Source organism: Mytilus edulis, chromosome 8, assembly GCF_963676685.1.
Source record: "Mytilus edulis chromosome 8, xbMytEdul2.2, whole genome shotgun sequence".
Taxonomy (NCBI): domain Eukaryota; kingdom Metazoa; phylum Mollusca; class Bivalvia; order Mytilida; family Mytilidae; genus Mytilus; species Mytilus edulis.
In genome coordinates, this window is record NC_092351.1 from 67,217,944 (window position 1) to 67,244,640 (window position 26,697).

At 31.3% G+C, this 26,697-nt stretch overlaps 1 protein-coding gene across 1 annotated transcript in view; it reads left to right on the top strand.

Annotated features, from left to right (window-relative positions):
* LOC139486832 (AF4/FMR2 family member 1-like) overlaps positions 1-26,697 on the top strand; it is a 68,763-nt gene that overhangs the window by 15,735 nt on the left and 26,331 nt on the right. The window contains exons 7-9 of the mRNA XM_071271837.1: positions 3,816-3,969; positions 10,406-10,490; positions 16,221-16,282. Coding sequence (XP_071127938.1) covers positions 3,816-3,969; positions 10,406-10,490; positions 16,221-16,282 — 301 coding nt within the window. The remainder of the gene's footprint in view (positions 1-3,815; positions 3,970-10,405; positions 10,491-16,220; positions 16,283-26,697) is intronic.

Here is a 26,697-nt window from a genome sequence, read left to right on the forward strand (position 1 = left end):
AATCCATGGTCCCTCACCTCAGGTGTCATATGGTTACCAATTCCTGTTGATTTATATCTAGGCTGAAAACATAAAGTTTACATCAAAAAAGTCTGTTTCAGATAAAACAGTTATAAATACTGAAATCATGAAATGAAGGAAAAAAAGTTCTGAGTGATATAATTTGGAGTGTTAATTTATTATTTTTTAATCTTCCAATCTTATACCATTATTTCATTGCTACACAGATTTTGCCCTCCTTATAGACAGGTTCTGACCACTTTTGACCTTTCCATTTTTTTTATACGACCGCAAAATTTGAAAAATTTTTCTTCGTATATTGCTATCACGTTGGCGTCGTCGGTGTCGTCGTCGTCGTTGTCGTCGTCCGAATACTTTTAGTTTTCACACTCTAACTTTAGTAAAAGTGAATAGAAATCAATGAAATTTTAACACAAGGTTTATGACCACAAAAGGAAGGTTGGGATTGATTTTGGGAGTTTTGGTCCCAACATTTTAGGAATTAGGGGCCAAAAAGGGCCCAAATATGCATTTTCTTGGTTTTCACACTATAACTTTAGTTTAAGTGAATAGAAATCTATGAAATTTTGACACAAGGTTTATGACCACAAAAGGAAGGTTGGGATTGATTTTGGGAGTTTTGGTTCCAACAGTTTAGGAATTAAGGGCCAAAAAAGGGCCCAAATAAGCATTATTCTTGGTTTTCGCACAATAACTTTAGTATAAGTAAATAGAAATCAATGAAATTTAAACACAAGGTTTATGACCACAAAAGGAAGGTTGGGATTGATTTTTGGAGTTGAGGTCACAACAGTTTATGAATTAGGGGCCAAAAAGGGGCCCAAATAAGCATTATTTTTGGTTTTTGCACCATAACTTTAGTATAAGTAAATAGAAATCTATGAAATTTAAATACAAGGTTTATGACCATAAAAGGAAGGTTGGGTTTGATTTTGGGAGTTTTGGTCCTAACAGTTTAGGAATAAGGGGCCCAAAGGGTCCAAAATTGAACTTTGTGTGATTTCATCAAAAATTGAATAATTGGGGTTCTTTGATATGCCGAATCTAACTATGTATGTAGATTCTTAATTTTTGGTCCCGTTTTCAAATTGGTCTACATTAAGGTCCAAAGGGTCCAAAATTAAACTTAGTTTGATTTTAACAAAAATTGAATCCTTGGGGTTCTTTGATATGCTGAATTTAAAAATGTACTTAGATTTTTAATTATTGGCCTAGTTTTCAAGTTGGTCCAAATGGGGGTCCAAAATTAAACTTTGTTTGATTTCATCAAAAATTGAATAAATGGGTTCTTTGATATGCCAAATCTAACTGTGTATGTAGATTCTTAATTTTTGGTCCAGTTTTCAAATTGGTCTACATTAAGGTCCAAAGGGTCCAAAATTAAACTAAGTTTGATTTTAACAAAAATTAAATTCTTGGGCTTATTTGATATGCTTTATCTAAATATGTACTTTGATTTTTGATTATGGGCCCAGTTTTCAAGTTGGTCCAAACCAGGATTCCATATCAAGTATTGTGCAATAGCAAGAAATTTTCAATTGCACAGTATTGCACAATAGCAAGAAATATCTAATTGCACAATATTGTGCAATAGCAAGAAATTTTCAATTGGAGTTATCTTTCTTTGTATAGAATAGTAGTTGATAATATATGTTGGAAATTTGCCAGACATGACTATGATGTCATTTTCTATTTTTATTTGCCAATAACTTTATGTAAATAACTTCATTGGAAATTTGCCAATATAAAATGTTGCTGATGAAGCTTTTTTTCCTTATCTTATCTAAAATGTTTTTAGATAATGTATGTTGGACATTTGCCAGACATGACTATGATGTCATTTTCTATTTTTATTTGCCAATAACTTTATGTAAATAACTTCATTGGAAATTTGCCAATATAAAATGTTGCTGATGAAGTTTTTTTTATTGTTTTATACAATAAACAATGTATATTCACTTTTACTACCAACCAATCTTTACCATTCAGTGATAACAAGCACTTTATTTTACATTTTAATATTTTATGATGTATTTAAAAGAGTAGTTATTGTTGCAAACTCCATTAGAAATTTGAATTGATATCAGTTTTGGAGAAAGGGAAACGGGGATGTGAAAAAAAAGGGGGGGGGGGGTTAAATTTTTCTCATTTCAGATTTCATAAATAAAAAGAAAATTTCTTCAAACATTTTTTTGAGAGGATTAATATTCAACAGCATAGTGAATTGCTCAAAGGCAAAAAAAAACTTTTAAGTTCATTAGACCACATTCATTCTGTGTCAGAAACCTATGCTGTGTCAACTATTTAATTTTAGATTTAAATAAGAAGAAATCTTTAATTGATTTGTAAAATCTTGACATTTGTTTTGTGTAAAAAAACCCATGTAATGTCAAAAATTTGATCACAATCCAAATTCAGAGCTGTATCACGCTTGAATGTTTTGTCCATACTTGCCCCAACTGTTCAGGGTTCGACCTCTGCGGTCGTATAAAGCTGCGCCCTGCGGAGCACCTGGTTTTAAATTATTCTTCACCTATTATTCTTGTGAACAATTACTTTACTTCACCACTGGATAATAAAAGTTTTGGCCTTTTTTATCATTCAGTAATCTGCTTGAAAGTAAACCTAATCGTGGTTTTACTGTATATCAGCAGTTACTCGCTCATTAAGGTAGGTAGTTGTCATTATAATTAAATCATTGTTAATTACACAGAACTTGTCATTTGGATAAACATTCCACACATGTTTATACTTCTGTTAGGATGATCACACCTTGCTACTGAACTCAGACCATAGGCTATAAAATCTATTATAGGTAACAACATATAGGTTACTCACTCTGTCACCTAAAGGATAAAGATCCTGTAAAACAACAATGATTTTGTTTGATTCAACATTGATCACTTCAGCCCCTTGTGGATTAATTATATATTGGAGAATCATTTCTGTGGATCTCTTGGGCTGATTTAGGATCTTTTCTCTGTCTAACAGCATCATTAATTTCCATTATTTCATTGCTACACAGAACAAGTAATGAAAACATGGAAATGGTTTGAAAGAGTTATTGTGTATAGGGATTGCACCTTTTATTCTGAGGAAGATGTTCAAACTAAAGATTACATCCCCATGTGAAGCTCACTGCATGGTGTTCAAAGATGAGTGTAAACTGGTGCAATATAAAGAGTTGATGAAGTCATGTGAAGAGAAACCAGTCCAATATCAAGAGCTTCAGAAGCACAAATAATGCAAAACCAGTGCTATATTGATAGCTTAAGAAATCCAAATAAAATGAAACCAGTGCAATTTTAAAGCTCAAATTCTAGAAGCCCAAATAAATGAAATCTATGCTATAATATAGGGTTATTGCATGAATATTGGGGAATATTGTCCCAAGTAGAATTTTATATTGCACGAGCTTGCGAGTGCAATATATGTTCTACGAGGGACAATATTCCCCAATATTCATGCAATAACCCTTTTATTGTATAGCAATATAAAATTTGAAAGTAAAAATTGGTTTAAATTAAGATTACGTCATGAATTTTGAAGATTTATTGCACGCTTACTTTTAGTTACTTTCTGTGGGAAAAAATATATTGCTATGCAATAAAAGAGATTATTAAAGGATATCAAAGTAAAACCATTGCATTATAACGAGATTTGGAAGTCAAGATAAATAAACAAGTGCAATATTATGTAAAGAATTTATAAAGCCATAATAAAGTTTAAAAGACATTGCAAAATACTTTTTTATAGGGCTTTGTATCTGTAACTAATTTTGTTATTTATTTCAGATCTTCAATCCAAGCTAAGCAAATGCCCTATAATAACAAACGACTTCAAGAAAGATGACTTAGAGTTAGATATACCTTTAGTTGCTCCTATAGAGCCTTTAATCACACCACCAGAAACACCCATCAAACCACCACTAGCTGCTAAACAGGAAAAGTAAGTTTTCAACATTTGATACGTCTACTTTTATTTAATTTTACAATTGTATGCAAATTTGTCTGCCATTACATAAGATCACACAAGTTCCCATAAATATTTACATCACAATTTAAAAAGTGATTGTTATTTTACATAAGAAGATTATTCTGAGCAGATCTTGGGTCATTCCAGGACAAAAATCAGCTAAGTACAGAAAGTGTAAATTGTCTTGAGATAGAAAAAAATTCATAGTAAATATCTTGCTGTTATATTGTGTAAACTGGAATTTTATGCATGCCAGTTTTCATGTTTCTTTTATTAATTTCACATTCCTCACAACCTATAGATGCTGTATTTAAGAAAGTCATCAAGATGTTTTAGAATAAGTAGCCACCTGAAGTGTTCCAAGTCATGAATTACAGGAATATAACACCTGCCAAAAATACTCCAGTTTACAGTATTATGTAAAACTTTATCAGTGTAATCCACATGTTAGTTATATCATAATGGAGAAATTCCAAACTTTAATGTTTTAAATGAGTGGTTTGAGGAGTATTGGAGGTGACTTTACTAATGAGATTTTCTTCAGTTGAATTTGGCATGAACTTAAACTCTTCAATCAAATATTAGGCACCTCAACAAAGAGCAATTTTAGACCCACCAATGATTAAATATTGAAGGTTCAGTACTGTAAATTCAAAAATTATTGTGATGTATTTGTGTAATAATGAGACTGGGTGACTATTGTAATAATCAGAACTCGTATTTTGATCATATATATATATATATATATCAGTATCCAGCTTTTCCTGAATCTCCGGTTAATGGTTGGCCATGTGAATCTTGCTTATTAATATGTGAATTTCCAGTACTTAAGATTGATGATCATGCAATAGTGCACAGGTGTAACTATATCTGCTCTTAGTACTGATTGAACTACAATAGTTGCTTATTAAAATTTTTGAATATCAATAGTGTTAGTTGCAATCAAAGATGGCCTCCAGGATTTTTAGTATTGATAGATGGCTAAAGTCAAAAGTTTTGACAATCTACAATATAAGTTACCTGCATCTATATAGACAGACAAAATCTGTAATGGATCTCAACTTGAACTGATCCTTTTGAAAGCATGTATTAATGTTTTAGTTTAAGCATTAAAAAAAAAAAGAATTGAAAAGTAAATTGTTCATGCTGTATTTATTGTTATGAGGACTTAAGTGCAATAATGTCCAACTTAAGTTTGTGGTATTTTAAGGATATGAAACACGAGATAAAATCAATCATATTTCCTTTGTACATCTTTGTTTTACTTATGTTCATGATAAAGCATTTTCATATTAAACTTAGTGCAAAAAAGGTTATGATTATACATCAATTAGGAGATAACTGTATTGTATTTTAAGCTCCGACAGCATCAATTGGGGATTTGATGGTCGCAAATTAAGTTTACTGGCGACGCGTTAGCGGAGACATAAACGGGTATTTGCGACCATCAAATCCCAAATTGATGCCGTCGGAGCTTAAAATACAATATTGTTATCTCCATTCTAATGAAACTGACAGAAAACAACGTTTAAACATGTATTTAAAATCTGTCATATGCCGTCTGCGCTTGCGCGTACGTCCCATAGCATCAATTGTCAATTGATGCCATGTAAGAAAGTGACGTTATCCAATCAAAATGAACGTTACAAACGTTGTTGCATTAGAATTAAGGATTTATGTATTTTGAATATAATGTTAAAAAATCAATGATGTTTGTTCTTTTGATCTATCAATGAAATTGAATTTTCTTTAAGGGCATGTCCATAAATGTTATCGACCTCGCTTTGAAGACACTCACATAAAAATTTCTAATTCTATGGATGGTTAATTCCATATTTAATTATCAAGTGTATATGAAGTATTACTATTGGTGTAAGGGTTCTGAAACGTTCTTTAAAAAAACCATATATAATTGTTTTAGAACCATATTTTTACTATGCCTATATGAATATTGAGCCAAATTTTTGTTCAAATTGATAGAAGTTATGATAGTGACTTACATATTGAGTTCACTTTTACATTTGGACTCCTGACAATAACGGGGGAGGAAGTTTTTTCCCCAAGCATACTTGATTTAAAGATTTTCATCAGCCAGATGATACCAAATATCTTTTTTGACCATACTTGTTAATGCTTTTGACCATTTAGAGATCTAGTCCACTATTTGCTATGGCTGCTTTGAAGAATTGTGGCCTTGAAAAACTTTTAAGGTGGAAAATTTAAGACCTGTTGTACTCCATGTAATTACTTTCAAATCTTGAAATGTTTCTTGAGATTTGTGGTTGGATAGCTGTCATGTCAATTTTTACAGATTACTTTCTTACTTTAACACTTGAATGTTTAACTTAGTTACCAAAAAAAAAGAAAAAGTTATCAGTTCATCCAAATATGCTAACAGATTTCATGTATTTATCAAGCTTGCAGAGTAAGCTAAGCCTAGAGGCCAAATGCCTTTAAAAAGCTCTTTCATGGCTTGGAATTTAGGCACAAGCAATTCAGTCTCTATTCAATATATCTTATACAAAGGACATTTAGATGTTCTCCAGTAAAATAGTAATTTTCCTCATTGTAATTTTTGAACTGAATACCAACATGTATTGAATTTCTCAATTTACACCTCATCTAAAAAAGCATGTATGGTTGTTCTTTTCAACAACTGATTCGAATGAGTTTTATTGGATGTTATTAGATGACAGATGTTCAGTAGAGGTCTCCTTTCTTCATATCTATTACAGAGCTTCTCTCTTTCCTACTCAATTTCATGTCTATAAAACACTGCCAATAGTGAATACAATAGAAAGGCATTCCTACTTACCATGAGAATGTGTCAAGTGCAAGTACAATATACTTGTATTCTATAGTTTGAACTTTTGATGGTATTTTTAAATGTTGTGTAAGAGAATTATAATAACGGTAAGTAGCTTGATATTTCACTACTTAAGAACTCAATATATTAGCAGTGAAATGTCATCAGTGGAAGTATTGTAATGACATTGTCAATAACATGTAACAGTTTGTGTGATTTCTATCATGGTATATTGTATTTAAAAAGTGATTTTAGACATTAGCAGGTTTAATCTACTGGAAACATATAGCCCAGGAATACACCTAGTGAGGACATATTATGTATTACAATTTATAAATTGTTCCTCATTAATTATTCAGGATATTTGATGTAATTCACTAAGTCATAATAAAGTACATCTTACAATATTAATTTTGATTTTATAAACAGGTTAGGAGCTTCATTTGATCTTCTAGTAACCACAGTTGAGAAATGGGTTGATGTAAAGTAGGACATTGTTATTTGGTTTTTAGTCGAATTGAATTGATGAATTTTGTTTTGATTGTGCACATTGCTAGGTGCATATTGCATGCAAAGGAGGATAACTCAATTATGACTCAAACTCAGCAGCAATTTATCCAATTTTCAAGTTCATAGTTTACATAGAAATCAGAGGGAAAAAAATGGGTTGATAGATCAAAACCAATAAATTATAAAACTTACTTCAATTTGAATAATTACAATGTGATGATTGGCTCTTGGATTCTCTTCAATGATTGTTACTAATGTATTCTTTTTAAATCACCCAAGGGACCCAAAGTTAAGTTTGCTGACATTTATTGCTTAGTTTTTAAAGAGATTCAAGATTTGCTGAATCAGCAGAAATTATCAAACAAATTTCCAAGTGAAATGATGACAGCTTATCAGTTTGAAATATTTGTCACAGTCATGTTGTGGAACTTCAGTAATGACCCACTTTTGGTTTATACATGAATTCTTGGCATGTGCTTTGATACAATACAGATATTGCACCAGTTTTTCATGATCTTCTTTGTTTTCAAACATTGCAAGGTTAAGTGGAGTGTTTCTGATTCTGATCCTTTTTGTTAACCATCATACAAAATCCTTTTTGGCACTACATCCCTAACACATATAACATGTAGAATTATGTATTACACTGTAAAAAAGAATTGAATAATTTAAGTTAACATATAATAGCCTATAGGATATAAATTATGTAAGAATATGATGAGGGACCATTGTATCTAATTACAGGGTTGTAACTTTAGAATCCACAATCTTTATTCTTGACATTTAATCAATCAAAAAACTAAATTAATACAGATTCATCTGTTTCATGAAAGTCATCATATTTTTCTTGACTGGGATTCTAAAGGTTTTAGTACAATCAAAATTCAGCCAATTGTTTAAATAAAATAAATCAAATTTTCTTCAATACCATATAAATTGTCATAGTTGTGCACATTTCTGCAAATAACCTCAATGACTTGTACCTACTTTTAACTGGGATGATGAGAATATTTTAAATGAGAACTTGTCAGTCAGTCAGAGTCTTTTTATTGATGTACACAAGCTAAAACCAAGCCTTACATTTATGTACCCAGAGAATTAGACTAACTGAGACACTTCAAAGTATCTTAAATATGCGCTGCATCTGTTGTAATACACCCAATTATGACCGAAATATCTTTGTGAAATAGTATGCCCAAGCGGACATGTCCAAAGCCCCAAACGGACATTTTTAATGATCGATAGTTGGTCAAAATTGAAATGACCGTTTTATGAAAAATGCCTTGAATAACAAAAAGTGGCAAACCAATTCTATTTGACCGTTTGAGGCTGAGAGCAGCCCAACTTTTTATGAAAGTTTCGGTCAAGTCCAGAATATATGACCGCTTTGGAAGCCTTGAGTCAGATATTGTCACTTGACCTTGCCCCAAATTTCTTGCTCCATTTGTCATTTTAAAATCTTTATGTGTTTCTAAAATTGAGAAATTATACATGAATAAAATGTTGAAACAATTTTGATTGTTAATTCATTACGTGTACATGGACTTTTAAACCTGTACTATTAATTTTGACCATTTAGCTGACCTAAGCTTGAAGTTCATTGCCCCTTTAAATTCCGAATTCGCCACAGGCAAGACAGTTCAAATTATTTTTTACTGAATTAGTTTCATTAAAGAATCTTTTTTTCCCCTGAACTTTTGCCAATTGGCAATACAAGACGATTGAATGATCTCACTTATATGAGTTAAATTAAGGTTATTAAGGACAGTCTTTGGGTTTACTATCAGTTTTGTATTGTAAAGATTATTACATCCAAAAAAAAATTATCCAATCCTTTTTCTCCCTTAAAAAGAACAAATAAATTGACGGGTAGAGTCATTCCATTTACTTCAGCTTTACAGATAATCGGGCAGGATATTTTGTTGATGTGGAGTAGAGATAATTATGTGTCTATATTGATGTTGGTTTGATATCTTACATGTAGACTGTACATACACAGAGTACAATGTAATGCACAATATTTACAAATGTAGTTACAAAGTAGCAATTTCTGTCGTTTTGGGGTATAATTTAAAGGTCAGAAAGATATAAATTATACAGTGATTTTTATCTGTTGAATACTTAATTTTTAGTTGTCACTTTTTTAATGAAATGGCATGTTGAGGAAAGATTTTTAATGTTGAGTATACATTATACAGGAGAAGCAGGTAATGTTCACCAGTTCTAACACCTGTTTCATTAACTTACCTGTGGTTAGCTATATATATAGGTACAAATATTGCTTGGTGTAGCTGCTGTTGTTGACAGAAAATTTACCTAAATTACATACTTTATTTTGTATTGTACAAAATCTGTCAAAGTCATGTTTTAACATAACATTGCCATGTTTACCATGAGCTCTTTTGATATACATGTGTGTGTGTACTGTGTGTAATAAATGTGCATGATTAATTTTGTTCTTGTTTTCTACGGTTAGCCTTGTATTATATCATTTGGATATTTACTTGTCGTTTAGATCTGGTTCTTGCCCTTGTCATACAGGTAATTTTGCTACATTTTATGCAAAGACAAGGTATTTAGTAGCTACAATGTATTATAATTCCACCTATGTTTATCTATTCTGCTCAGAAATTAGCAAGAAATTCTTTTATAACAGCTGACATTTAAGAGACAGCTATTACAACAACACATTATTACATCACAACTCTTTCTAAAATATGATTAGCTTTCCACATGTCTTGGAAAGTGGTGGTCCATAGGTTTTGACCAACAAAATTTTGTTTAAAGGATGACACGATTTTGGTATATAAAAATAGTAGTAAGGAATTGCAGATTTTTGTAAAGAAACACCAGATGAAAGACTTCAAGAACTCTGTATACACAACTGTATTCTTCCCCGTTTGTTGGGGGTGTTGAACCTACTCATGTACCATAAGTAAATTACAATTGAACAGGAGTACTTATGGTTTGTATATATATATACATAACTTATGGTACATAACTATATATGCAGTTGTAACTTGTGGTTGTCTTGTAACACATTTGTATACTAATTAGAACATCTGTACTGATAGTCTTTTTTCTATTTTACAGAAATGATGATATTATATTAAGAGATCTGACTGTCAGTGATGACAGTGAAGATGAAGTGGAGAAAGAACCCATTGAACCAATTAAGGTAAGGATTATTTCTCTTGATTCTTACTCAACAATGTGTCTGAAAAATCTCAAATCAAATATGTTAAACAATTCAAATACCGATAAACTCCCTATGTTAAACAATTCAAATACCGACTAACTCCCAATTTTTGTCTTTTCAATAATTTTAACACATAATTTGAACTCATTTTTTAAAGGTCAAATAAGGCTCTGATCACATATTAATTGTAATACTGTAAATTCAGAAATTATTGCGAGGTTTTTGTCGAGCCTGTTGCAGAAAGCTCGACATAGGGATAGTGATCCGGCGGCGGCGGCTACGGCGGCGGTGTTAGCTAACTTCTTAAAAGCTTTATATTTTAGAGGGTGGAAGACCTGAATGCTTCATACTTTGTATATAGATGCTTCATGTTACGAAGTTTCCGTCAGTCACATGTCCAATGTCCTTGACCTCATTTTCATGGTTCAGTGACCACTTGAAAAAAAAGTTCAGATTTTTTGTAATGTTGAATTCTCTCTTATTATAAGTAATAGGATAACTATATTTGATATGTGCGTACCTTGCAAGGTCCTCATGTCTGTCAGACAGTTTTCACTTGACCTCGACCTCATTTCATGGATCAGTGAACAAGGTTAAGTTTTGGTGGTCAAGTCCATATCTCAGATACTATAAGCAATAGGGCTTGTAAATTCGGTGTATGGAAGGACTGTAAGGTGTACATGTCCAACTGGCAGGTGTCATCTGACCTTGACCTCATTTTCATGGTTCAGTGGTTATAGTTAAATTTTTTATACGACCGCAAAATTTGAAAAAATTTTCGTCGTATATTGCTATCACGTTGGCGTCGTCGTCGTCGTCGTCCGAATACTTTTAGTTTTCGCACTCTAACTTTAGTAAAAGTGAATGGAAATCTATGAAATTTTAACACAAGGTTTATGACCACAAAAGGAAGGTTGGTATTGATTTTGGGAGTTTTGGTCCCAACATTTTAGGAATTAGGGGCCAAAAAGGGCCCAAATAAGCATTTTCTTGGTTTTCGCACTATAACTTTAGTTTAAGTTAATAGAAATCTATGAAATTTTGACACAAGGTTTATGACCACAAAAGAACGGTTGGGATTGATTTTGGGAGTTTTGGTTTCAACAGTTTAGGAATTAGGGGCCAAAAAAGGGCCCAAATAAGCATTATTCTTGGTTTTCGCACAATAACTTTAGTTTAAGTAAATAGAAATCAATGAAATTTAAACACAATATTAATGACTACAAAAGGAAGGTTGGTATTGATTTTGGGAGTTTAGGTCCCAACAGTTTAGGAATTAGGGGCCAAAAAGGGACCCAAATAAGCATTTTTCTTGGTTTTCGCACCATAACGTTAGTATAAGTAAATAGAAATCTATGAAATTTAAACACAAGGTTTATGACCATAAAAGGAAGGTTGGTATTGATTTTGGGAGTTTTGGTCCCAACAGAATAAGGGGCCCAAAGGGTCCAAAATTAAACTTTGTTTGATTTCATCAAAATTGAATAATTGGGGTTCTTTGATATGCCGAATCTAACTGTCATGACTGTGTATGTAGTTTCTTAACTTTTGGTCCAGTTTTCAAATTGGTCTACATTAAGGTCCAAAGGGTCCAAAATTAAACTTAGTTTGATTTTGACAAAAAATGAATCAGTTAGGTTCTTTGATATGCTGAATCTAAAAATGTACTTAGATTCTTGATTATTGGCCCAGTTTTCAAGTTGGTCCAAATCGGGGTCCAAAATTAAACTTTGTTTGATTTCATCAAAAATTGAATAAATGGGGTTCTTTGATATACCAAATCTAACTGTGTATGTAGATTCTTCATTTTTGGTCCTGTTTTCAAATTGGTCTACACTAAAGTCCAAAGGGTCCAAAATTAAACTTAGTTTGATTTTAACAAAAATTGAAATCTTGGGGTTCTTTGATATGCTGAATCCAAAAATGTACTTAGATTTTTTATTATGGGCCCAGTTTTCAAGTTGGTCCAAATCAGGATCTAAAATTATTATATTAAGTATTGTGCAATAGCAAGTCTTTTCAATTGTACAGTATTGCGCAATGGCAAGAAATATCTAATTGCACAATATTGTGAAATAGCAAATTTTTTTTTAATTAGAGTTATCTTTCTTTGTCCAGAATAGTAAACAAGAAATATCTAATTGCAAAATATTGTGCAATAGCAAGATTTTTTTTAATTGGAGTTATCTTTCTTTGTCCAGAATCAACTTAAATCTTTGTTAAATACAATATACAATGTATATTCACTTTTTACTACCAACTGATAAATTAAAATAATCTTTACCATTCAGTGATAACAAGCAGTTTTTTTACATCTTAATATTTTATGATGTATTTAAATGAGTAGTTATTGTTGCAAACTCCATTAGAAATTTTAATTGAGATTAGTTTTGGAATAAGGGAAAGGGGGATGTGATTAAAAAAATTGGGTTCAATTTTTCTCATTTGAAATTTCATAAATAAAAAAGAAAATTTCTTCAAACATTTTTTCGAGAGGATTAATATTCAACAGCATAGTGAATTGCTCTAAGAGAAAACAAAAATTTAAGTTCATTAGAACACATTCATTCTGTGTCAGAAACCTATGCTGTGTCAACTATTTAATCACAATCCAAATTTAGAGCTGAATCCAGCTTGAATGTTGTGTCCATACTTGCCCCAACCGTTCAGGGTTCAACCTCTGCGGTCGTATAAAGCTACGCCCTGCGGAGCATCTGGTTATGTTTTGGTCTGTTTTTTTCATACTATATGCAATAGGTCTACTGTATTTGTTGTATGGAATGATTGTAAGGTGTATATGTCTAGCGGGCAGCTGTCATGTGACCTTGACCTCATTTTCATGGTTCAGTGGTTATAGTTAAATTTTTGTGTTTTGGTCTGTTTTTTTCATACTATATGCAATAGGTCTACTATATTTGTTGTATGGAATGATTGTAAGGTGTACATGTCTAGCGGGCAGATGTCATGTGACCTTGACCTCATTTTCATGGTTCAGTGGTCAAAGTTTAGTTTTTGAGTTTTGGTCTATTTATCTAATACTATATGCCATAGGTCAACTATATTTGGTGTATGGAAATATTTTATGATCTTTATGTCAGTAGCGCAGGTTTCTTTTGACCATGACCTCATTTTCACGGTTCATTGCACAGTGTTAATTTTTTGTGTTTTGGTCTATTTTTCTTAAACTATAAGTAATAGGTCAACTATATATGTTGTATAGAAGCATTGTTAGCTGTACATGTCTGCCTGGCTTGGTTTATCTGACCTTGACCTCATTTTCATGGTTCATTGGTCTTTGTTTAGTTATCTTGGTTAATGTTAAGTTTATGAGACAGTTGTAATAAAGCTTTATACTTAGGACTATCAACATAATATCAATGATTAGTATAGAAGGCGAGACATTTCAGCTTGTGCACTCTTGTTATTTTTGCAAGGTTTTTATTAATGCGAATAATGCGAGTGGATGAAAAACACAATAATAAGAACTCGCAGTCTGATATCTGATGCTTATATCTGTATGCAGATTTCCCTGAAATCGCTATTACTAATCTTACATTTTCGTCTATTCCAACTTAATTTGCAATAATAAATGCACACAATAATTTTTGAATTTACAGTATTTCTTTTCAAGGTCAAATACATGTAGCTCTTAGAACAGTGATTTTTCATACATTTAGAAGTCAAATAAAACCATAGAAACACCGAATATATAAATAAAGCCATAGAAACACCGAATATAGGAATACCCGTACCAAGAATATCTTTTATAACTTTTGCTTTCTTCCTGGACCGTTTCAATGTCATGTGTATTGCTTCCTAAGCTATTTGTAGAATTGACAAAGTTGACTAAATTTGTAATCACATTGATAGCTTGATAATAAGATCATTTTCTACAGACAAGAACTCTATATATAGAATTTATAAAGGCTGCCTAGATTAATTCTGTACAGCTATAGTCCATATACGTTTGTGTATTGTTGTAGCTTAATCACTTTAACACACCATAAATAGATAGGTGCTATCATCAATAATCAAGGTATTATCAAGTTTTCTCATCAGGAGCATTTATATAATAGTCATTATCTTCAAATAAACAAAAATAGAAATAAAAGGATATGTTGGGGTGAATGAAATAAGGCAGCAAACTGCCAACATAAGTTGATAGACAGCTAGAGATCATTCTTGGGCAGATAATGATGCCTCTTTTACTTAAATTTTGTATACTTGAAATTCAGAAATACAGATACAGAAATTTTTGTATGTATTTATTTTTATGTGATTTTGACGAATTAGCAAAAATATGAGATTGGTTATTGTCAGTAGAAGCTGTTTACAAATATTTCTATCAACATTTATAATACAAAAATTTATTTGTGCATAACCTATTCCATCACAAATTTTCAAATATTACAAAACATTTAAAAAAATTCTGAATGAATGCTATATTGAGTTTATTAATTCATGGACTTTGAGAGTAACCAAAACATTACCTCAGAAATGAATAGCCTTGCCTATATTTTGTTGTATTGTGCCTGTCTGTAGTGCTTGAGGTTGAAGGGTTGGACCCTGACCAGGGCAAACCAAACACTTGAAAGTTGGTATTTGCTGCTTTCACCCTTAGCAAGTAAAATCCAGGAATAAGAATAAAGACTGGTTGATCTGGCATCAGAATAATGTGTCTGGAGGGTGTTTCAATCTTTTCTGAGGACAATCTTTGATAGTATTAAAAAGATACCGTTCTATTTTTGGAGGATCATATGTATGTACTCCTCAAAATCATGTTATTTGGTTTATTGAGATATACCACACATCACCTTTGATAATATTCATAAGCAACAGTCATTCAATTATGATGTTACTAGAGTACTAGTGTGCACAGTTTTTATAAGGTTTGTTAAGCTTAGCCTTAGGATGTACGACTTGTAGTGTATTCATTGAGGTCAAAACACCAGAGCGTTGAGGTCTTTGGCCCTGGTCAATATGAAATGTAGGTGTAGGGGGGAGTATACAAGTTAAATATAGCGTATAAAATACTTGTCTGACATGGTTTAAGGTCAGTTGACTTGCTTATGAAGTATGAGTGGTGTAGAAACGTGTCAATAATAAGTTTATATTTGTACAAGATATTAAGCACGTCCATAAAATTTGTAGAGACTTATTCACCAACACAAATGGTTTAGTGGTTGTGTAATAACATAAAAACCATGTCTTTACAGAGATAAACATTGATTAATGACATTCTACTACTGATCTACAAATGACAAAAGGCCTACAGCCAAAATCTTTCCTAAGATTAGGTCACATAATGTTCTACAAAAAATTCTTTAATTAGTATGTCTCAGCAGTCTGATACAATTTATTTATTGATTTGTGTATTGTTTGAAGGGACATAAATCCTGCATGTTTTTTTTGTGAGTTTGTTTGATATTGATCTGTCAGTTTAAATCTCAGCTCATTTTCCCTTATCAAATAACAACTTGTACACACATAGCATGACACTTCATTATAACATGTTTGTTGGCAAAGATGGAATGAAAATAGTTGTGCATTAGGAGATGAACTGTAAGCATGTTACAACCTGTTCCCCCTTTGTACTAACAATGGATTCATCTATGGCTGCAGTCTTGGAGTGGAGACAGTAAAATGTTATGGCTATCGGATAATTCCCGTAATAAGTGCAATGACCTTTTATTCCATTCCTTATTTCAGATTTCTGAATGTCCACCCCGGAAGGACACACGGGATAACAAAGCCCCTGTAAAGGAGCCTAGGTGAGTAACATTTATCTTTTTCTAAAGGTTGTGTAGTTTTTGAGAATTTTGTTTTTAATTTCTAAATTTCAGTCAAACTATGATTTATTAATTGATATTAATGTATGCATATGTATTTGACTGCAATATTTCAAATTTCAGGGCTTTTTATTGGTAAATTATTTAGAAAATGAAGTAGTTCATGTATTTCTACGAATTGCTAATAAAAGTACACCTTCATGTATACCTTAACCTTTTTAAATTTTGAATAAATCAGATTTGTTGGAGCAGTAAACAACATACATGACGTACATTAATTTTAACTATCATAAAAAAAATAAAAGCATGACATGTGGGATTTAAATACATTATGTGAATATATATTAGTAAATCGTTGGTTTTGTGAATATATATTCGTAAATTGTTGGTATTTAATTTTTGGAGGATACAGCAGGTTTTAAGGTCCTATTTTTCTTCCTGAGTTTTAAATTGTAATTTAGGTGACAAAAGAATTTACAAGACATTCTTTTTATAAAGAAAATGAGACTTAGTATATTTAAAAGGTGATCATTTAATATATAATTAATTCCGTAAAATGATCCTCAATCAACAGTCAACACACTAATTTAACTCTCACTGAAATTACAGTTATAGAAAGAATGAAGCTGGATATAGCTTTTGATCCTTTTTAAATTGAAATTTCTCATGAGTTGAAATTTTAATTTACGAAACAACGCAGTTTAGTCGCCATTTAAAGTCTTGTCAAAGTGAGTTTTTTCTGTATGATGCACTCTGTGTACATGATTTATGTAACATCTGTAATCCTTCTACTTTTTTTTAACTGGGCAAAATACATTGATTAGACAAATATAGGATGATAATATTACAAAGGCAAATATGTTCAATTTAGGAAGGTAGGTTTTGGCGATATTTTAAAATTGTTGAAGTGTAAATTTACTTGTGCTTGGAATAAATCAGTTTTACTTGATTTCATTAGAGTAAGTGATCGAGCTACAAAGTGATGACAAATCATGAAATTCAATACTCGTGAAATTAGATGAATCCATAACTGTTTAAGTTTTAGGTAATTTACTTGTAAGTCTTCAAATGAGTGGTTTCCAAAATAAAATTACAGATATTATTCAAGAATGGAACAGAACAATCTGATTCTCTTATTTTTTTCTTCAAAGTTGCACATTGAAGTGTGTAAAAATTTTGAAAATATACACAAGTCTCATCAGTGGTGTTACATTTAGATCAGTTGGGAGGCCAAATTAAAAACTAAGGAGAAAGAGCATTGAAAACCAAAAATTCCAAAATTTTATGGCTACACCCATCTTAAATTGGACCCACTGATAAACATTCTACCATTTTTTTGGTGAGGATATCAGTAAGTTGACCAGGTCCAATCATAAACTACAAACTTTTACCAAAGACATGAATTATAAACTATGATTTTACTGCTTAGGTGGCTCATCATAATACCTATTCCTTTAGTGGCATCCAGTTTTATCATAACAGTTTCTTTTCATTATAACAGTTATTTCTGTTCTGTTCAGGTCTATTTTATACAAATATGGCTGGTAGCATTTTTCTGGAAACATGTTGTCTGGTCTATGGTGGGGTTGTTGTCGCTTTGACACATTTCCTTTCTCAATTTTATGTGTCAAATTTGGTCTATAAATGGTTAGATGTTTTAGACTAATATATCCTTTATATATATTTGTTCCCTTTCTTGAAATGGTCAGTTTCATGTTAGTTGACAATTTGTATAGAACATGTAGAGACTACCATAGATTAGGTATTGTCATTATCTGAGATCTTTTTATCAGACACTTTTCTGACACCAGTTTCTTGAAAAATGGCAGTTCAAATTTAAGTTGTAATCTTAGCTGAAGAATTACTGTAATCTAATCTTTTCAAATTTCTTAAACATTTTGTGTTGAGCAAATAATAATGTCAAGTTGTAAAAAGATTTGAAGTTGATCAGTACTACATCAGACTAAGATTTAGATCTAATTTAAAATTCTTTGTCCCATATGTTTATAAGTCGATGTAAGAAAGTCCTTTAATTTTGATTGATGAAAAATAAGGTAGACATTGTGTATGTTGACAATTTAAATCATAATTTTAACATTGTTAACGGCTCAGTTTACCGATTTCTTTTTTTTGTCAGATTAACCTGTTTCTGTGAAAGCCTTACTGATTGCAGTGAATCAATTGATTGAGTTAATAATCCAACTCTCGATAATGAAAACTGACTAAATGAGATTCTAAATTAATTGTTGTGTTACATGGTGAATGTCTTATAAACCATTTGGTCATACATAATAAAGATTAAGTTGCTCCTATAGGATGTGGGAGGGAAAATAATTCCAGGAAAATAGTATTTTCTTAAAGTCATCCTTGTTTTCATTAGCTGTTGTACATGTTTGTTTACAATTAAAATGAATAAAACGAGATTGGTAAAAAATCATAAAAGTCATCTTAGTTTAATTAATTTCTTTAAAAAAACCATACTTGATACTTTATAGCTAATACAGTTTTAAAAGTGAAGTTCCTTTCAAAAGATTTTGTTTTATTTCAAAATGATCAAGTACATTTAATGTTTTCAATTTATATCAAAGGTTTGTCTAGCCAACATATCACTGTAATCCATAAATTATGGCAAAGGGAGCTTTTTGTAGAAACACCTGTTTTCTACACTTTAGTAGGCCCAGATTTATATGAGAGGAATATTTCCAAAACAGCAATGTTCTAAAATAGAACACTGGAATGAAGATGTTAGTAAACCATCTTCAATGATTGTAGAATACATCAGACAGTTGGTTCCTGAATTGTTTCTCATGGCCTCCTTTTATATCTATAGGTAATGGATTCTATCTTTGTTAAGTATAGTGACCTATTACTGTTGACATCTTTGTCGTTTGGTAGTCTCCTCATTATCATTATACCACATCTTCTATTTATGATAATTCTATTATTTAAAGCTACCAAGTGGTAACTAGTGATTTTAGGAACATTTTTTGCTTGGGTGGCAAATTGCACCCTATTTCCTTGTTTTGATGTGTATTTTTGTAAAAATGCAGAGTTTATAAAGGGTATTTATTAGTGTGACATTAGTTTGACATGCTATACTGATATAAATCTTAAATGTGATGAATAGTTTATTTAAGGGCACTTGTTTCTCAGTAGTTCAACCAACCATGACTCTGTAAATATCTTGTTACACACTTTTAGGATCTGGTTAGATTACTACCAATAATGTGTTTTTTGTCCTAGATTTTGCAGTAGTATTTCTAATGCATCGTGTCTATTAATTAATGATTTGTGTTGTGTAATAACTGCTTTCTCATTAATAATTCAGACTGCATATAAATGATTGCAGGAGAATGTCAGCATGGAACCATATCTTCCCTGACACTGACATACCTGTAGAAATCTAATCACATTTAACAAACAAATGATTGAGCTCACAGAATCAGCTAAACAGTGAATTCAATTATGTCAAATGATAAACAACCAACAACAAACACATTTGTAAACATCCTACTATATACATCTCTGTAAACAACCAACAACAAAAACTTTTGTAAACATCCTACTATATACATCTCTGTAAACAACCAACAACAAAAACTTTTGTAAACATCCTACTATATACATCTCTGTAAACAACCAACAACAAAAACTTTTGTAAACATCCTACTATATACATCTCTGTAAACAACCAACAACAAAAACTTTTGTAAACATCCTACTATATACATCTCTGTGACCAACCAACAACAAACAAGGCTGTAACCAACCAACAAACATCCTACTATAAACCCCTCTGTCAAAAAACAACAAACATCCTTGTATACATCTCAGACTCTCAGTAAACAAAAAAACACCTATGAAAACAACCAACACATATCCTTTTAAACAACCAACAACTAACACCTCTGTAAACAAACACTCTTGAACATTACTAAAAATAGAAATATATGAGAAAAGTAGAAAGTGTAACCTAAGAGAAAGTTTACAACAGATCTTTATCAGGTGTTCACCAACATAAATGTAGGTTAAGTCCAAACCACAATATCTTTAAAGTACAAATTATAATAAACTTTCATGATGTCTGTACAATTTCACTCATAAAAGATGCATTTCTATTGTAATTTAAGAATATCTATGGTATTAAATGTGAAAAAGGATACGTTCTTATGTGTGGTAAACAAAAGCAGGAAAGATAATTAGAGAGCTTGGAAGACAACTGAACATGTTGATTAGTTTATATATTGTCTTGTTTGTTAGTGTAACAGTGTAAGGGATACTGTGTTCAGAAAGGAAGGAAATCCATGTAGAAAATCTTTACATTGCTAATGATCACTTTATAGATTTTACAACCTCTTTATGTTATGCCTCATTTACAAATTGATAGTCGCAGACCTGTTATACTTTTAAGTACAAAACAATTTTAGTTATGTGGTGCATTTAAGGCACTTTTTCATGTGTAAATTATTTATCGATTTTTCTTGCAAGTTGTAGATCTATGTCAGTGTTTAGTCATGTGAACAATAATAAATCTAGATAATTGTCTGAATCTTAAATGTTTGTAAGTAAGATCTTAGTAGATATATATTAGTAGAAGTAACCTATTCAGAAATACTAAATGTATAAGTTAAAAAGAATATAATCGAAAGAACAACTAATTAAAGGAGAAACAAGAGGGAGAAGATAGCAATGAGGCAATAAAAATAAATAAAAATTGAGAAAAAATACTAGACAAAATTTAATACCAATAAAGAAAGAAAAGTGTGAACAGAATTAATTTAAAAGTAAAATTTATGTCAATTTGATCCAAGGGAGGGGACAAATTTCCCACAACAGATTGAAAATTAAAAAAAATCCTTTAATTTCCTCAATTCACTGATGATGATGCTACTCTTACTTAAAATTTTCTTTTTTCACGCCCCCTCTAAATAACTGGGTCTTCTCCTGGAAATGCATGCTAGAAATGTGGCAAACCCCTGAATGTGTTTTAAACATGAAAAGTTGACAGTAGAAGCATTGTGATGGATGTAACTATGGATGCCTTGGTTAATAGATTAAGTAAAAGCTCCATAAAACTGTCATAATGTGTAACATGGTGTAGCATAGTGTGGGAGTTTAAATTGTACACTTTGTCACAAACAGTTCATTAAATGGCCTTTAATCTCAATAAAGACAACAGGAGAAACAATTTAAAGAATGTAACAGATTTAATGAATTGTTGTTTTAAACTGCCAAATAACTTGCATTTCTTGGTCAATTTTCAACTTCAAGAAGGCTAATTTTACAGTTTTAAATTTGCTATTTTCCCTAGTAGAAAGCCTGATTAGTGGCATGTTGAATGCATAAACTGTTGTTTGTAATATTTTCATTGTGAGCCCATTTAATTGACATCTTTTTATAAGATTGAGTAGTTTAGGAATAAAAGACTAGGAATGAAGAAGGTCTGAACAGAAAAGTTTGAGACTATAAAGTGGCATGTGTTTACCAATATTCTGTTTATACTCTGTCTATCCTGTTTCCTACAAAAAATTCCTTCAAACTGTCAAGTAAAGCTGTCATAACTGTGGTCATGTTGATAGTCTTAAGTCATGCCTAAAAATTGATTAGGTTGTGTAAAAAAAGAAGTAAAATCACAAAAATACTGAACTTCGAGGAAAATCTTATCGGAAAGTCCACAATCACATGACAAAATCAAATAACAAAGCACATGAAAAACGAATGGACAAGAACTGTCATATTCCTGACTTGGTACAGGCATTTTCAAATGTAGAAATGATTAAAGCTTTGTTATGGCTGATATTTATAAATATAAGTGTAGAATACACATAATATTGACCCTATTATCTTTAATCTAGATAAGTATTCAAGGTCGTCTTGATATCAATTGTCAGCTTTATTTAAAATCAATTTGAAATCTTTTCAATAATTGTGGGTTACATTTTATTAATCTATTATCTAACATAATCTTACTACAGATTGTAAATTAGTTTTGTATGTTGTACACTTCTCCTTTGGGCTATTTATTTATCGGCTAAGTGACAACAGTTGTGGTATGGTCCTTTGACATTACAGTGAGAGGGTAGTTTATTTAACACTTTACTGGTTCAATTAATCAGGGATTACAACTGTAACAGCAATAAAACAATTAAATATATGGTGTGGTTTGAATGCCTTACATCAATACCATGAAAAGTGCCAAAAAAATAATTTGTAAAAGTCTTGACTTGGTTTTACGGAGGTTCACAAAACTTGTGGACCTAGGTTCTATTTAGTTTAAGCAGTCCTCTTGTCCAGTGATTTAAAAGTGTGATATGCAGTCTGCACGGTTAGCCATTAGTCCGATGCCCCAGAGTAGTAAAATTTCATTCGGACTAGTAAGTTTTTGCAAAATTTTGTTTGGCCCAATAAGAAAAATGTCAGAATATTGGTCTTCGGACTAGTAGTTGAAAAAGTTTTGAGTGCAGACTGGATATGTTTGTATTATCTTTCTTTATGTGAGTGTTATGTAAGTGTGATGTGTTTGTGTTCATCTTTCTTCAAGTGTTGTTTGTCTCCTTGATTGTGATTTCTAATTCTGATGGTTTGACAGGTCATATTAGTTTGTTTTAAGGGTGATATGGATATGTATATGTATATATATTTTTTTTATTAAATACCATTCATAAGTGTACCTTATTTCAACTATCAATACTAGACAAAACTACCTACAGTAGTTGATTATAAACAAACATTTTGCATTCTGGACAATTACTCGTTACCTATAAATAACAACTTGGCATCAATCACTGGTGAAATCTTCACTTGTCATCACTGGTTACCATGATTAATGCCAGCACTTCAAACTAATACCCTAGCTTGATGGAAACTCTCTAGTGCTGCTTAATAAGAGTACTCCACATTATAGACATCTCTAGTGTGGGTTGGTCATTGTTCATACCATCATTGCAAGTCTGCTGGTAGGTGATGAGTTTAAAATGTGGTCAGCATATCTCTATTAAGAACGTTTGTACTTGAACGTCCCCAAAATGTAGCTCTGATTCCTGTAACTTAACATAAAGAATTTTATTTTTCTTTAGGACTTTTAAAGTTCAAAACAATTTTCCTATCTTGACTAAAAAAAAAATCGTAAAATATTTTACCCATATCTACCTATCCTGTTTTTCTGAGTTTCTACAATTTGAGAAATTTCAATTTTGAATTTTTTTTTACCCTATTTGTTTTATTTTGCCAAGTTGTTATTTTTTAGGAGTGTTATTTCTTAGAAATTCAAGCCATCACCAGAGACTGTGATAAAGAGATACAAGTTCATAAAAATGTTAAGCCAACCCATCCTTTCTTGACAATAAATGAATTACCATGTAATATGAACCTAGCTTATTTCAGGAAAGCTTGATCATTTGACCCCCCATAAACTCATTAGGGTGAAATGCATTTGGAAAAGATTCTTTAATTGTCTGGGAATATTTTTGTTCATTTTATAACCAATTAATCTTGTTGTTGTTTATATTATCCAGTAGTGCTACTGGGCAATAATTGAGAGTAGCTGTCTTATATAACATGATTATTGGCCAGTCTGTCTCCTCACAAATTAGATAATCCGTGCAGCCGACTCTGACATTTCACAGTCAAATATATTGTGACTAGTCTGCAAACATTCCATTATGCTTTACTCATTTGTAAGCGGCTAAATTCAAGTAGAATTTTGTTGTAAAACATTGACATGTGAATCTAACGAACTACTTGAATTATTTTAGGCCAAAATTATTGATGTGTCTGAAACATTTATAATACCAGGCTTTAAGACTTTTTCTTTTAATTCAAAGGAGTAAGTTCAGTAAGGGCCATATTTGGCCCCAATTATAAAATTCATAGTTACAAGACAATAAATGCTTTAAGTTGCCTTAAAGACATGTGAGAAAGTTAAACAGAACTGTTTTTGTCAAAGTTTAATTCTAACACGTTGATTTTTACATCCCAAAAAGGTCGAGATAAGGGATTTTTGTGAAATTTGACAAAATCAGCTGGATTTCAACCAAATAAAGGACCAGGAAACATAGAGCGCAGGCATCGACAAGCTTAATATTCAAATAAGACATGTGAAATGTCTTCACAAACATTATTTTAAAAGATCTTTGTTGTCGACGTATGCGCTCTATGTTTCCTGTCCAATAATCTATGGAAATTTACCCATTTTCATTGATTTTTTCGTGAAAAATCAATATGAGTACAACTTGTGACGTCATAATGAAACGCAGAAACGTGAAATTTTCAATAAAATGGCTTATATCCTATCTAGTCAATGTATTAGCTATAATTTATCGTGATATTGGTAAATAAATCTGAATTTGAAATTTACGCTAAAAAAGGGGGCCATTTTAGGACCTTATCGAACATACTCCTTTCACTGTGAAATTGAAATATTGTGATTTAGATTCAGTGGGCATTTTGTTGTTAGGCAGGCAAGTTTTCAGTTAGGAACACACTGTTTGGCGTGAAATTTAAAGTATCAGGTACAAGTTGGCAATGTGAAATGAAATTAGTTTGGTCCTATTAAATAGGATACTTACCACTACTGGACCAATCTTACAATAAAGAATGATCTACCTTAAAAATACCTGGTAAGCTAGTCCAGTAAAAATATGTTTGGTCCAGTAATATAGTATAATTCTTTGACCTACAGAATGATTTATAGTTGTCTGCATAGACATATAGTTTGATCTAATGTTTACATAAATTGTAATGGGATTACAGACTTTGACCCTTTAAAAACGTCACAAAACCAGAAATTTAAATAAGTATGAACTAATTTGTGGGTTAATACCATTTAAGTAAAAAACAATCTTCGTATAAAATGTGTGTGTCCCTGTGGCAACCAAACTATGTACTTTTGTATTTAAAGATACATGTACTGATAAATTATAAGATTGTCAGAGCTATTTTGATATTTAACATGAAAGGGGACAGTTTATGTAGTTAGGTCATCCATTTTAACCAACTTCAAATATCCTTGGAAAATATTGATTGATATATATATGATAACAAAGAGAATCAAAGTTGATATAAATCAATGATTTGGTCCTAAACAGACACAAACAGACAGTCTGACACTTTATTGATGTACTCTGTGTGTAGGTGAAAGCCTAAGTCTCACCTTACTTGAACTCACTTCTGTGTGCATATTTTCAGATATTAACTTTTAAGTATTTAAGCTTTCCATTGTTGTTTGATTATAAAATATTCAATACTTTGTGAAGAAGAAAGATATTAGGAGTTCTCTGTCCTGCTAATGTGTGTGGTTCTATTGTGTCATGTTAAGTTTGTATAGGTTCATTTCTTGTCCCTTTTGATATTCTATTTCATTTTTGGTACAGACACTTTTAAATAAAAGTACATGTAGTGGGTTGAACCAGCCTTTTTCAGTGAACCATAACCAGTCTTTATATCAACTTTGGTTCTGATTCCTGACAACTATTATTAGTTGACAGGTTTGAGTTGCTCTTTGGGGAGTAGAACCAATATTCAATGCAAACTGAACATGCAAAATTTCCATTTATAAGTCATTGACCCATATTATTATAATGATACAATGATGGAAAAAAGTTGGTCATTATATAATTGAAGATTGTGGATTTTTGGAAAATTAATATGGTTGACATGTTGCTTCCTAAAGCTGTAAAAGTCAATTTGTACACAGAAATTCATCATCATGAAGAAGGCTGTTTTACAATAATGCTTTTTCTCATCTTAATATTTCAAACTGATGAGAGAACTCATTCATCATGTAATTGAGAATGCTTTAATCACTTTTAGGTTTTGATTGCATTCTAGAAAAAAATGTTGACTCCAGGTGAAAAAGTAGGTTAGTTCCATACTTAATCACTACATCTTATATATGTAGTTATTGATTTCTCTAACTATTCCAGATGGATTTTAATTTTAATGAAGAAGATGTCTTTGAAATTACAAAACCTCATCTTTCTTTTTGTAATTAATGATGAGTTAATAAAAATCTTCCAAGGATTTACTACATCAAAACTTAGATAAGCATGACACATGATAAGGTGAAGGCTATCATGGAGATATGTCCATAGTTTATCAGTTATTGTACTCAGGCTTGAATAATCATCGTTTTATGAAGAAAGTTGTAGATATTAAAATACAAACACTGCTTATAAGGTCGCAGTTGTAAACTTGTTGAGAGGAATCATTTTAATTATTTTCGCAATTCACACCTTCAAGAAATATTATTTTAAAGAGAAAAGATGACAAAATTTTGTTTACAAGCACTTCTTTCAGATTTTTTTTTAATCCAAACATTGGTGTTACGAATCTATTTTTATTCCTTTGTCATATTTTTAATTACGTCTCTATATGTGCAGTTACAAGTAACATTTAAA